This window comes from Nelumbo lutea, chromosome 6 (genome assembly GCF_056320005.1).
Source record: "Nelumbo lutea isolate HS-2025 chromosome 6, American lotus-T2T, whole genome shotgun sequence".
In the NCBI taxonomy this organism is placed as follows: Eukaryota; Viridiplantae; Streptophyta; class Magnoliopsida; order Proteales; family Nelumbonaceae; genus Nelumbo; species Nelumbo lutea.
Window position 1 is genome coordinate 4,224,894 of NC_142689.1, and position 12,994 is coordinate 4,237,887.

Genomic DNA, 12,994 nt, shown 5'->3' on the forward strand with positions numbered 1-12,994 from the left:
TTTTTTTTTGTTCTTTTCTTTCTATGAAAATCAACGTACCCAATTAAAACAGAAGGTTGTGTGTGCCTGGTTTGTGTTTCTGTTCTTTTTGCTTTGTTGTAGTTGAACAGACTTATGGATTGAACTCTAAATTTTCCAATGATTAAATGAATATACCGAAAAAGACTTGTACCCAATCAATCGGTATCACAAAAGAGGTGACGAATCAGATGATGGTGTTCAACTTCAGCCATTTAAGGGCATTAAAAGAGCTTATTCACCAGAAGACAATGTAATAAGTCATTCACTTCAGTCATATCCAGACCACCGCTTAGCCAAATTGGAGATTTAGTGGGGCCCATCTTCATTTCTTAAAATCGTTTTTGAAATGTCATCTTAGAGTAATGTGGGTATGGGTATCAGCCTATCAGGGTATGGCTACCGATTATTATTCAACCGTTCAGTTCAAACGACAAACAACTAATGAGTTGCAGGCTCAGTTTGAAGTTTGAACTTTGAATGACTGAATGCGTTTAATAGACACGTGCAAGAGATGACAGACTTTCACACTATCCTAGATTCCTTCTGAGACAACTATCAGTCTACGATAGAAAATGAGGGGTTGTGCCCAGCAGTTTCCTTTAAACCCCCCAATTTTTGGCCCAAAAATCCTAACCATCCATCAAAAAAATCCGGTTTGGCCATCTTTTCCAAAATTATCAAAAGCCATTTCAAAATTACCCTTCGACTGTTCATCTTCCCTTCTTTGAACCCAAACGAAGGCGGCAACGATTTCTCTCCTCCCTCCATCTACAAAATTCCCGCACTGTTCATTCTCTTCTTTAGTCTTTAGTTTCTCTCTCTCTCTCTCATTTCTTCTTCTTCTTCCTTATTTTCTCCTTTTCCTTCTCGGTTTTGCTCTCCCTATCTTCTGCAACTTCGAGCAGCGGCGGTTTCCCTTTCCACAGTCTTTCTCTCTCTCTCTCTCTCTCTCCTCCTTCTTCCACATTCGTCCGAACACTATTCATCATCTCCAACCTTGAGACGAAAAAAAAGAACTCAGCAATAGCCTCCCCTCTCTCTCCCCAATCCCATTTCCGACAAGCACCCCATCAGCTTTCCTCCCTTTTAGTCAGTCATCGTTGTTCTCTTACCCTTAGCATTTTAGCTTCTCCCAACTCTTCAACTAATCTCCATTCCGTTCGCCGTTTGAACAAAACTGACGGTAATAACCGTCACTTGGATGTTTCTCCTCTCACTTCAAGCGAAGCTCACGCCCAGGGGTTGTCTCTTCCCACAGATTTCCGAATGGCAAGCGCCAATTTCTATTGTCATTTGAAGGCAAACCATCCAAGTGTTCATTGAGACCCCTTGTTGCGTCGATCAAATCTAAGCCGAAACCCAACCCAAGACCATCTGAAACAACCGCAATGAGGACAACTTCGGCTCTCTACTGCATCATTCAGTTTCAGGCCACATATCTATCTGGGTCGGTAGCAGTAATAGTACGGTTGCATTAACTGTCGACCAGATCCGAGTAAGAGCTTTATCCAAATCATCTCTCCTCTACACTAGTTTCTTGGACGTGATTTTATACCATCACGGCTATCTGAGGATGGATAGACAGAAACGGAGAAGTTTCTCTGCTCTAGAATTTTCCATGGATTGAATGCGGTAATAGCAGTAGCGTCACTATCATTTTCTCTTCAATTCCGATGATTAATTCCTCTTGATATTTTCCCGACTACATTAGTCCATTTCAAATCCAAGCCATATAGGTAAGTCCCTCTTTATTTACTACTTTCTTGTTTATTTTCCCATATTTGAATTTGGGAGGAGAAAGACAGGGTTGATCCAGCCCTTGTAATTCTCGGTACCAGCCCAAATATGTTGTTCTTTCTATTGTTGTTTTCTATTGGTTGTATTCTTTTTAGATCCACCCTACACTTTATAATAGAAATCTGTTTCATGTTTCCTCCATGTAAGTATCGCAATGACCCATGCTAGCTCAGGATTTAATCTCTTGTTGATTATTCATTGGTCACTAGAATTACAACCACTGCTGATTGTGTGCGATCTAGATACTCCTATCCAGAAGATGATCCGAATTTCAATTGTGTAGTGAGGATCAAACTGCAAAATAATAGATCAGAGAACTTGGGGTGAATACTTGAATGCTTGAATGCTAATGAGTAAATAATCACACGTACATTTGTCTTGGGTTTGATATCCTTATATAATGGAGCATTCGTGGGCCTTACGAAAGAGCTCCAGGATCTCCGAGCTTGAATGCTAGTTTCTCGATCTTTGAATATTTAGTCTCTGCATCTTGCAAAACTTTACTAACATAGTAGATGGGTCGTTGAACCCGATCTACTTCTTTGATCAGTATTGAACTAACCACTTCGTAACTTGCAGAGAAGTGTATCTTTAACACGTCCCCTTCTTTGAGTCAAGTTAAAACTGGGGTGGTACTTAAGTATCTTTTTAGCTTGTCAAAAGCGAATTGACACTCTTCAGTCCATTCGAATTTCTTGCTCTTTTTTATAGCTTTAAAAAAGGATAGGCACTGGTCTGCCGATTTAGACATAAAGCAGCTCAAGGCAGCTATTCAGTCAGTCAACCTTTGGACTTCTTTTATTTTTCGAGGTGCTATCATATCTAGGATCGCCTTTATTTTGTTTGGGTTGGCCTCGACGCCACGTCGGTTGACTATATAGCATAGGAATTTATCCGAAGTGACTCCGAAGACACATTTATTCGGATTTAATTTCATGTTATATCTTCGTAAAATTTGAAAAACATCTTTTAAATCATCCAATAAAGAATTTAAAAATCGGGTCTTCACGACCATGTCATCAACATAATGGGGGCACCTTGAAGTCTTTCGGCATCAGAGTTGTTAGGAGCTCGGGAGACAGAGGAGATGACTGGCAAAGCAATGGAGGCGCAGTCTTCGTCGCCACTGAGCTCACTTCTTCCTTTTCTTTAGCTTGCTTTGCTTGCTGGCTTGGTTTCGTTGGCAGACTGTTTCTAGCCAATGAGCGACGTGTCTTGCGATGTCGCCGTTGTTGCCTCTTCACCGGATCGGCATTGGTGTTGTTGATTTCGGTATGATTTGGTATCTCGGCATCACTACGGACATTGTCGCGAGGTAGATCTTGGTTCCTTGTCGGGTTCTCTTGGTTGTGGAGTTCGCACCGGCTATCATGAGGGACGGAGGGGTCCTGCCTTGAGTTCGCACCTCGAACTCCAGGCTGGTTGTTATCTCTTCGTGAGCAGTTATTTTCCTGGTGGGAGCTGAGCTGGATTGGCCTTGTTGAGTTGACTATCCTCGGGCCTGTTTCCAAAATTTCCTTGCGAGACTGAAGGAGTGTGTTGACCGTCTCTCCTCCCACGGGGCGAAACCTGACCCCTAGGAGGGACTGGCACCTACGAGGTCCATCGGTTGACATTCTAGTTTGTTCTAGGCCGATTTGGATTCTAGCCTTGATGCAACCCTAGGTGTCGGGGTGGAATTGGTTGCTGCTTCAGCTGTAGTGGTGGGAACTACTGCTGATATTGTTGGTACATATAGTACTGCTGATACTGTTGGACCTACTGCATCTTGATCTGTATTGTTTGGACGCATTGAACAAGGCCATGGAATTGGGAGTGCTTGATTCCAGGAGGGACCACATATGGCTCGGAGAAAGTTACGCCCACTGGGGGAAGCGAGACGCTCACTTGCATAGTGCCCTACGATACAAATAGTGACGAGACTCCTGAAGCTATAAGAGGAATAGTAAACTGGCCAATGCATACAGTAGGACCTTGGGGGAAGGTTGACTACTGATCTTGCCCCCTGATGACGTTCATCTCAATGCTTTTTCCAGTGTTGCTAGAAGAATCCATTGGAATAAATCGAAAGCTAAAATTGCAAGTAAAATTGGGATAACCTTTCAATTGAATTCCCATAGACAACGCTAATTGATGGTGCGCGATCTAGATACTCCTAGTTGGAAGATGATCCAAACTCCAGTTGCGTGGCGAGCTGGGCCAAGCTGCAAAATAATAGATCAAAGAACCCGAGGTGACTAGCCCGGTGGGGTCGCTCTGATGCTTAAGTCAATTCTATATTGCTAGTGAGTAAATTGATGTTGCGATCTGGGTTCCTTTGGCTGAGTTGTCACCCCTCGAGTAGATCGCATTACATGACCCTTTCTTAGTAGGTCATGCCAAATCACCCTTCATTAACTACCACCACCGTCATTAGATGACATGATTATTGCTGACATGAAGATAATGCAACATGCATTGGAGCTGTCAAAGCATATCTCCAATCTTGCTTTCCAGTCAAAGATCTTGGATTAGACATCTCAAATACTTCCTGGGTCTTGAAATTGATTGTTCATCTGAAGGAATTGTCATTTTGCCAACGCAATATGTCTTGCAAACCCATTGAGCAACAATGCTGACAACAACCTAGCACATACATGCATCTCATAGGCAAGCTCATATAAGTCACAATTACAAGACCTAAATTGAGTATCCAGTTCTCCTTAGTGACTCCCCCATCTCCTGAAGACAAAGAAACAAGGCATAGTTTCTCGGCCCTGCAGAGAGGCCGAATACAGAGTCATGGCTAGAATAACTGTAACTATAGAATTCATCTGATTTCAATAATTGTTCTTGTTCTCAAATCCAATTTTCCACGAGCGTACCAAACACATATAGATATAGACTACCACTTCTCCGAGAGCATATACAAAAGGGTGACATCCACACTATGCATATATCTACTAAATGTCGACCTGCTGATATTCTCACAAAAGCACTCCACAGTGATCTATTTCGTTAAGTTGGGCATCTCAAGCTCCATAATCCAACTTGAAGGTGGTGTCAGAATATACACACGTGTTTGAATCTGTTTCAAGTCGGTTACCCAAAAGTTCTAGATTGCCACCACAATCTCTTGTGTATATAAAATACACCAAAACATGAAGATCAGAATTTACCAATGCACTTAAATCAGAAAAGTACACCCCAAAATCTCTGTTTTTCCAAGTGAAAGAGCAAAGCATGTGGATCAGGATCATTTAAATGCAATAAAAAACAGAAAAAAAAAATTTAGAATGCTTTAAGAATGTAAAGACCTGGTATCCAAGATACCCAATATGTGGTTTAGAAACTGAATAGAAGAGAACACTGTAAAATCCATACACAATATTTTCAGATGCCAAATAGAAAAATCAACAACCGAATCAAACATGTGGATCAAACCCAAACACAGTAAAACCTAAATGAGAAATATGAGCATGACCAGAACAAAAAATGCAAAACCCAAATGACAGGACAGAGCTTGAACTGGCGATGGATGGACGCGAGGAGTTTGAGGAGGAGAGATACGAGCATGGACAGAAGGTATACCTAATGAATGAAAAAAGAACTCTAGACCTCCGGTGACCAAATAGAAGGTAAAGCTTTAGACCTCCAGCGATGAGAGCGATTCTCCGGTGACTTGCTACGCAGGTAGACTTTCGATGAGGCATTCGACCTCTAATTAGGGATGAACATTATTCGGTTAAAATCGAATCGAAAATTTTAGTTCAGTTTTCAATTAAATCGGTTTGGTTAATTTAGTTTTTGGTTTCGGTTTTTAAAGTTAAAATTTCGGTTAATCGAGTATATTATTAAAATTTGGTTTTACCAAAATAACCGAAAATTTTGGTTTTGGTTTGCTTTTTATTTTTTTAATTCAGTTTTTAACATTTTAGTTTATTTGGTTTGGTTTTTAACAGAATAAACCAAATGCTCACCCCTACCTCTAATAGTTAAAAACGCAAAAGAAGAAAATGTTTTAGGGTTCGTTAAAAGAAGAGAGAAGCAGTTTACGATATGGTGCATTGTCAAATATAATACATGTTGGATGCCATGTCACTGCCACATCATGTTATCATTGACAACAACGAGCTCCAAAATGAGAAAACATCGAATTCGGCGTTTCCCAAGACCATACTTGCCTGATTTCCAAGACATGGTTTGGGGCAATGTTTTTTTTATGGAAAAATGGTTTCAAACATTTTGCCATTTTCTGGAGTTGTGATTTTTTTGACATGGCACTGATGGGTTGCCATTTTTTGAGTATGTGTTTGGCATCAATGCTGCATATGCAACACCATTTTCTTTTTAGAAAACAGTGCCTTTTTTGTTTGAAAACGTTACTGTCATGTAGGATGTTTCTCGGGGCTAACAACACCACCTTCTATTTGGTACCAGTGCTGCATATCCATCATCCAATGTTTCTACTATGTATATATTATCTTATATTCAATGATAGAAAAAAAAACCTATTTCATCCCAATTGTTGAATAGACTATAAAAAAATAAAGTCAGAAAATCATGAAAAAAAATGGCAAAAAATCTGAATTACATGATAAAAACACATATTCACGTCATTACACCATTGGCAGCGAGGAACTCCAAATTGAGAAAATGTAAAATTTGGTATTTCCCCAAACTATACCTTCTGGATTTTTAAGTGGTAGTTTGAAGTAACTTTTTTTATGAAAAAATGGCTCTAAATATATTGCCGTTTTTTAAAATATCGATTTTTTAACGTGGCGCTGATGCATCATAGTTTTCTGAAACAATGGCATTGATGCCAAACAGACGCATCGTCACCAGCAACCAAATTTGATTTTATCCGGGTCTCCGGTACCGGAACAAATACAAGCAACCAAATATCGTACCAACTGAACGCAGTTGGCACCTTGGATTTGGCTACTCAGTTGGATAAAGTTCGGTTTGATCCCCTAATTTGCACATTGGATTCTTTCTTGTAGTGGTCCCCACGTCGTGGGGGGTAAACAAGGTAACCGGTTTGCCAGTTGAGGATGCACGCAAAATGCAATCACGAGTTGAGTTTGTTTGACTCATTCCTTAACCCTAACTATTAACTAATAACTATTAGGGGTTGGGGACTGGGGAGGCTCATCACTTTCCGCGTTGGAAGCTGGACGCCTGGATCCTGCCGTAATTAGCCACATAGGATTCTCTGGTCTGTCCGGCGGAGGGTCTGCCGTCTGAGTAAGGGCATTCCTGTGATTTATCGAAAGTTGTGTACCCGTTTCCTACGCCTTCCGCGTTCCCTTTTCCCTTTCTTTTTTTTATTACGAATTCTTGTCAACATCGATGCTGTTTGCTGGCATTCAATGTCAATGAAGAACTCGATTGAAGAATGAACCCCACACAACAAAACCCTTGCTTCTGGATAAAATTACCCATGCGCCCACTTTTATATGTCTATGCCTGCCACTGCCACTGCCACTGCCGGTGCCAGACTTTCGTGGGTCTCTCTTTCTACCTATCAGATACAGATTTGACCGCCAGTTTTAATTATGACGTGGACAATGGACCCACCTCATGAGTCATGACAACAACAAGGATGAATAAGCATTTTGTTTTATATGCTTCTCCATGTTAAAGAATAAAGATGACCGTTGATCTGATACTGTGAGCTGAGCATTCGCCACTTTCCTTTTGAGTTTCGACGGCATTGAGAGCCGTTGCACATGTTGTAGGGCCCTCCCAGATACTGAGGAGAACAACATCACATTATCACATCACATCGGGATGGCTCTGACTTGAGAGAGAGAGATTTTATCGGATTGCTTTTGTATCTCTTCAGGAAACAAAGGCTGGTTCTACTCTCCTCTCGGCTCTCTCTTTTTAATGATTTCCAAATTACTTGGGGAACGAGGTACATTCATGTAATATCCGATCAACTCAGGGGTATTCAAAATTATGTCCCAAACGCTAATCGAGCGGGATTTAGGACTGGATTTAGTACTTGTCAGTAGGAGATGTTAATAGCGCCGATGCGAATTCGACTGGAATCACTGGACGCCTGCTTCCGTTCTGGTTTTTTTGGTAAATTGTAAAGACCCCCGTATGATGGAGTCTGTGACAAAGACCCGCTGTATTTTGTTTTGCGACAAAGACCCTCTCTATTATTATTATCGTGAGACAAATACTCCCTTAACCGTTAAATCAGATGACGGGAAGCGTTAAATTACTAAAATATCTTATTAAATATTTTTTATTTTCTTTTTCTAACCCTTCTTCTCTTAAAACCTATTTAACCAAGAAAATGAATACTTCCTATCTTCAAACCTTGTCCAAATCCAAGTGCAACCTCAACTCTCTCGAACCAAAACGACTTGTAGTTGGGCTGGCGCCTAGTGTGGAATTGTTTAAAGCAACAATGAGGCAGGTGAAAGACAATTATCAGTCATTCACGGCGCTCTCTCCTCCTCTTCCTCATGCAATCTGCTCATTGGAACATAGCTGCTGTCATCCGATCCATCAAAGCGGTCACCAGCCCAAACACCACAGTATCACCAAAGCTCATCACGTCAGCTACGCACTAGAGTCCTATGTGTGTCGGAAAATGTTTTACGGTTTCGACCATAAGACGTTTTACATGGATTGTTGGGAAATGGGGTCATTGAAACTTTGGAAGAGAAGCGTTGAGGCGCGTCTGAAGACACTATTTTTAGAACGTTATTTGCCCCTACTCAGTTTTACTGATTTTGTTGTATGTGCTAGGGTTACAGGCAAATTCGTTCCCAAGATACAACAGAGCCTTGGGCTAGAATCTGCAACTAGTTAAGTTGAAGAATCTTCGAAGAAACCTTCTATGAGACTGTAGCAGACCGGTTGGGAGAGAGAGAGAGGATTTCAAAATGTGTGTTTTTGAAGTCTAATTCATGCTCATTAAATAGTTTATGAAGAGGTATGAAGAAAATGTAGGTGCTGGTTCAAGTAAGGCACCTTGAACAGTCACAATTTGTGCCTTTTGAACAGTCACAATTGTTCAATGGTCAGCATCGCACCAAAACCGAAGTCGCCCTTCGTGAGCCACGTAAGTGCGAGCAAAGTGTGCCTCTAAAGCGCCTCATTGCACCGCACACATGCGTGCATACGCATTGCATGGTTTCAAACCTCCATACTCTCCTCTACTATTTCTAAAGAGTGTAAATCAGCTCTTATTAAAATACTGAAAATAAAACCTACAATTTTCCAATGTGAAACAAATTCAAAACTGAATTTGGTAAGAGAAAAGCTAATTTTCCAAACAAGTGTGTAAATGCAATTTCTCATATAATTGGCCAATCAAACCCATTGGATTTAATTTCTTATGAGATTAAAATCCAACATGGACAACAACGTCCCTTCATTTCTCCACACCGACCAGTTTCGCCGAGACTGCTTGGATCAGTTCCAAGATATGAAAGCCACAGACCCAGTTGAGCTCCTAAGCATATTTCCCACTTGTGGCTTTGGCAAATTTTGCTATGAAGTTCCTCTCTCTCTCGTTCACCCCAAGATGGAGGAGTCTATGTTCGGACATTTTGAGCAGCGTTGAGTGTTTTCGACGGGCAACCACCCGAGGAGTGAGTTTTAGGAAGAGTTCTTGGCAATGGCCAACGCAGTTTGGTTGCTTCACCTGCTGACCTTTGCGCTTGAGCCGGCTCCATGCCATTTTCAGGCAACTGGAGGAGCTGAATTTCATCCTCTGTACATGGAGAGTGTCATCGAGTTTTCTGGCCGACGAGTGCCACTTGATTGGATCGTGGGATTTCCGGTTACTCCTGGGTTCAAGCTTGGAGACGGTTCAATCATAAAGGCTGAGTTGCATTCAAAGCCCAAAAGCACAAAGCAAGTTGTGTTTTGCCTTTGGCTCAATTTTGTTATTCACTAGCCCAAAGCTCAAAAGCAAAAGCTTACAGGATGACATCATGTTGAGATCAAAGTGCTTACAATCAATTATAACGCACTCAATAGCATTAATTATAATGCAATTGGGGCTTGCTCAGGAGAAATCCCTTGATTGATTGCAAGGAAGAAATAAGGTGAAAAAGCGTATGAAACACGAAAAGAGGTTAATTAGTTATTACGAGGATAGTATATAGATTAAAAAATATTGCAAAGGCGGATTTTTTATATTTTTGGACGGAAGGGCAGAAGGCTAACGGAAGAAGGTCTTTTGTCTCACGGTCTGGGTCTTTCTCGCAAAGTGAAGAACAGGGGTTTTTGTCACAGACCCCATACAAGGGGGTCTTTGTAATTTACCTTTTTTTTTTTTTTTTTTTTGAATTTCAAATACTCTCACAGTCTGCGAATACCTCTACGTGTTGGCTGATGCTCTGCTCAGCTTTCTTCTCTCTCTCTCGTAACAACCTCTAAAAACAGACGTTTTCGAGTCTTGCAGAGAGGGAGCTCTTTTTCTTCTTAGAGAAGTAGGGTTTTAAGGTTTCTGAGACTCTGTTCAGCTCGAGCAAGAGGTTTTCAAAAATGGGTGCTTCAGGGAAATGGCTGAAAGCTTTTATGGGTCTGAAAAAGCCCGAGAAAGACGACCATGTAATCTTGAATCCCCATTTGTTCTCTGGGCTTCTCTCATTTTCTTCTTCGTTTCTTTGTTTTTGCTCCGTTTATTTCCTTACATTTGGTTTCTGGGGTTTATCGACATCTGCAGGAGAAGGTTGGCAGTAAGAGCCGGAAGTGGAAGCTCTGGAGTAGTTCTTCTGGTGACATTGGATCTTCGTGGAAGAGTTTCAGAGGGGGGTCAAAAGCGGCATCTGAGGCGTCTGATTCTTCCTCTGCAGCCGATGTCTTTAGCGCTGCAGTTGCCACTGTTGTTAGAGCTCCGCCTAAAGATTTCAGGGTTGTGAGGCAGGAATGGGCTGCCATACGGATCCAGACGGCGTTTCGTGGCTTTCTAGTAATGGATTTCTCTACTTTCTAGTCACCCTTATTCATATTTTCTTTCGTTAAATAGACTAGATACATCCGTGCATAGACTGATAAGTGGGACAAAGTATGTGAGCAACATTCTATAACTCTTCAACATTCAATGAGCTTGTTTCTGATGTATCTCACCGGTTAATGGATCATCGGCGGATGCTAGCCTCAGCTCAGAACACCTCACTGAAGAAGACTTGACAATGAGTTTTGCTGTTCTTGAATGGGGCAGACCTAAACTCTTCAAATTGCAGTTCTAAATCTGAATACTACGCTCCTCCAGTTGATACTGTAGTGGGTGTACATTCTGATTGAACATGGGCGCTCAGAACCTGTGCGTAGAAATCAATCTATTTGCCTGGGCTGGTTACATACTCACCCAAGCTTAGACTTTTTCTACAGACGACCGGAGTAAGGCAATAGGAAACATACATTGATGTGGCATAGCCAGGACAAGGAATAGATACACTCCAGTTCTTCTTATGTACTTAAACTTACTAGCCAAAAGCATTTGGTATTTATATTTGAAACAGGTAATTTTTCTTGGAGCTTTCTTAACATCTGATAACTCATATGGAATGATTTGCTGCAGGCAAGAAGGGCATTAAGAGCTTTGAAAGGTATAGTGAGACTTCAGGCCCTTGTTCGTGGGCGGCAGGTGAGGAAGCAGGCTGCTGTGACACTAAGGTGTATGCAAGCACTTGTTCGCGTTCAGGCCCGAGTCAGGGCTCGTCGTGTGCGCATGTCCATCGAGGGGCAGGCTGTACAGAGGCTACTGAATGAGCGTCGTAGCAAGGCGGATTTGTTGAAGCAGGCTGAAGTACTAGACATTTATCCAATTTATTATTATATTCTCTGCCCACTTACGTTTAAGGCCATTAAATTTCAAGAAAGTATTTTCTTTTCTTTTCTGAACAATCTCTAGGAAGGATGGTGTGATAGTCAGGGAGCGGTAGAAGAAGTAAGAGCAAAGCTACAAATGCGCCAAGAAGGAGCATTGAAAAGGGAGAGAGCAATTGCTTATTCCCTCTCTCAACAGGTAATCATTAGAAAATCTGGAAAGATAAGACTGTTCTTTGTTTCTATTTTGTATTGATGATGCAACTGCAATAACTCTTGGCTACAGCAATGGAGATGTGGCTCGAACTCAAACACAAGGCCAAATGGGTCTTTGACTTCTCTGAAACACCATGAGGTAGACAAGAGTAGCTGGGGTTGGAGTTGGCTAGAAAGATGGATGGCCACCAAGCCATGGGAGAATAGGTTAATGGAGAAAAGCCATGTTGATTCCTCGGAGATGACTTCATCTTCTAAAAACTGTGAAGATAATAATATAGCCAGAATACGCCCAAAATCTTCAGAACCAGGGTCGGTGAAAGTCAGGAAGAACAATGTGACGACCAGGATTTCTGCCAAACCTCCTCTAATTGGGCATGGCACACGTTCCTCTTCTGTCCCAAGTTCTGAGTATATGTATGATGAGAGCTCGGCATCCTCTTCTTCAATCTGCACCTCTACTACTCCAGTTTCTGGTAACACTCCTTCGGCAACGGAGAGGACAGAGGGGAGTAATAACAGTAGGCCCAATTATATGAACCTGACAGAGTCAACTAAGGCTAAACAGAGGACATTCAACCATTCATATAGAATTCAAAGGCAATCAATGGATGATTTTCAGTTTCATAAGAAGTCGGCTGCATTTTCCCAAGGGGATACAAGAAGTAGTGCTGGTTCTGATCCTTCTTCAGTTAATTTATCCAAGTCCATATGCTTCCCAGCACAGTTGGAAAAATCACTGAGGGTGAGGGAAGAGAACTGTTATTAAAAAAAAGGGTTGTTTTACAATTTATTCTCTTGTTTTTGGAGTTCAACATCTTGTCCTGGAAAGCTGACTGAATCTACTAAAAGTCACAAGGAGGAATGTGCTGGTTAATGCTGAAGAACCTGATGTAACCGTTTTTGGCCACGTACCAATGTTTTGTGATGTAAAATTTTTTGGCAAAGTACCTCGTTATTCGACCCGGTGGTGGCGTGCCTTAGTGACGAGCTACTTGGTGACGAACTCCCTGGGGGAGAACTGCTTGGTAACTAACTGTTTGGTGGCGAACTGTCTTGGTGGCGAACTGTCTGGTGGCGAACTGCCTGGTGGCGAACCCCCTGGGGGCGAACTGCCTTAGTGGCGAACTTCCTGGGGGCGAACTGCCTTGGTGGCGAACTGCCTGGGGGCGAA

The 12,994-nt window shown here is 41.8% G+C and overlaps 1 protein-coding gene across 1 annotated transcript; it reads left to right on the plus strand.

Moving 5' to 3' along the window:
• Positions 1 to 10,116: 10,116 nt before the first annotated feature.
• LOC148846919 (protein IQ-DOMAIN 6-like) lies at positions 10,117 to 12,785 on the plus strand. The gene is made up of 5 exons (XM_088948333.1): positions 10,117 to 10,383; positions 10,499 to 10,744; positions 11,357 to 11,584; positions 11,690 to 11,803; positions 11,891 to 12,785. The coding sequence occupies exons 1-5, from the start codon at positions 10,318 to 10,320 to the stop codon at positions 12,587 to 12,589; spliced, it is 1,353 nt and encodes a 450-aa protein (XP_088804459.1). The 5' UTR covers positions 10,117 to 10,317; the 3' UTR covers positions 12,590 to 12,785.
• Positions 12,786 to 12,994: the final 209 nt, after the last annotated feature.

Coding starts and splice junctions, on each gene's coding strand:
- LOC148846919 (XM_088948333.1), top strand. CDS start 10,318: ATGGGTGCTTCAGGGAAATGGCTGAAAGCTTTTATGGGTCTGAAAAAG. Junction 10,745..11,356: donor CGGCGTTTCGTGGCTTTCTA/GTAATGGATTTC, acceptor GATTTGCTGCAG/GCAAGAAGGGCATTAAGAGC. Junction 11,804..11,890: donor CTTATTCCCTCTCTCAACAG/GTAATCATTAGA, acceptor TCTTGGCTACAG/CAATGGAGATGTGGCTCGAA.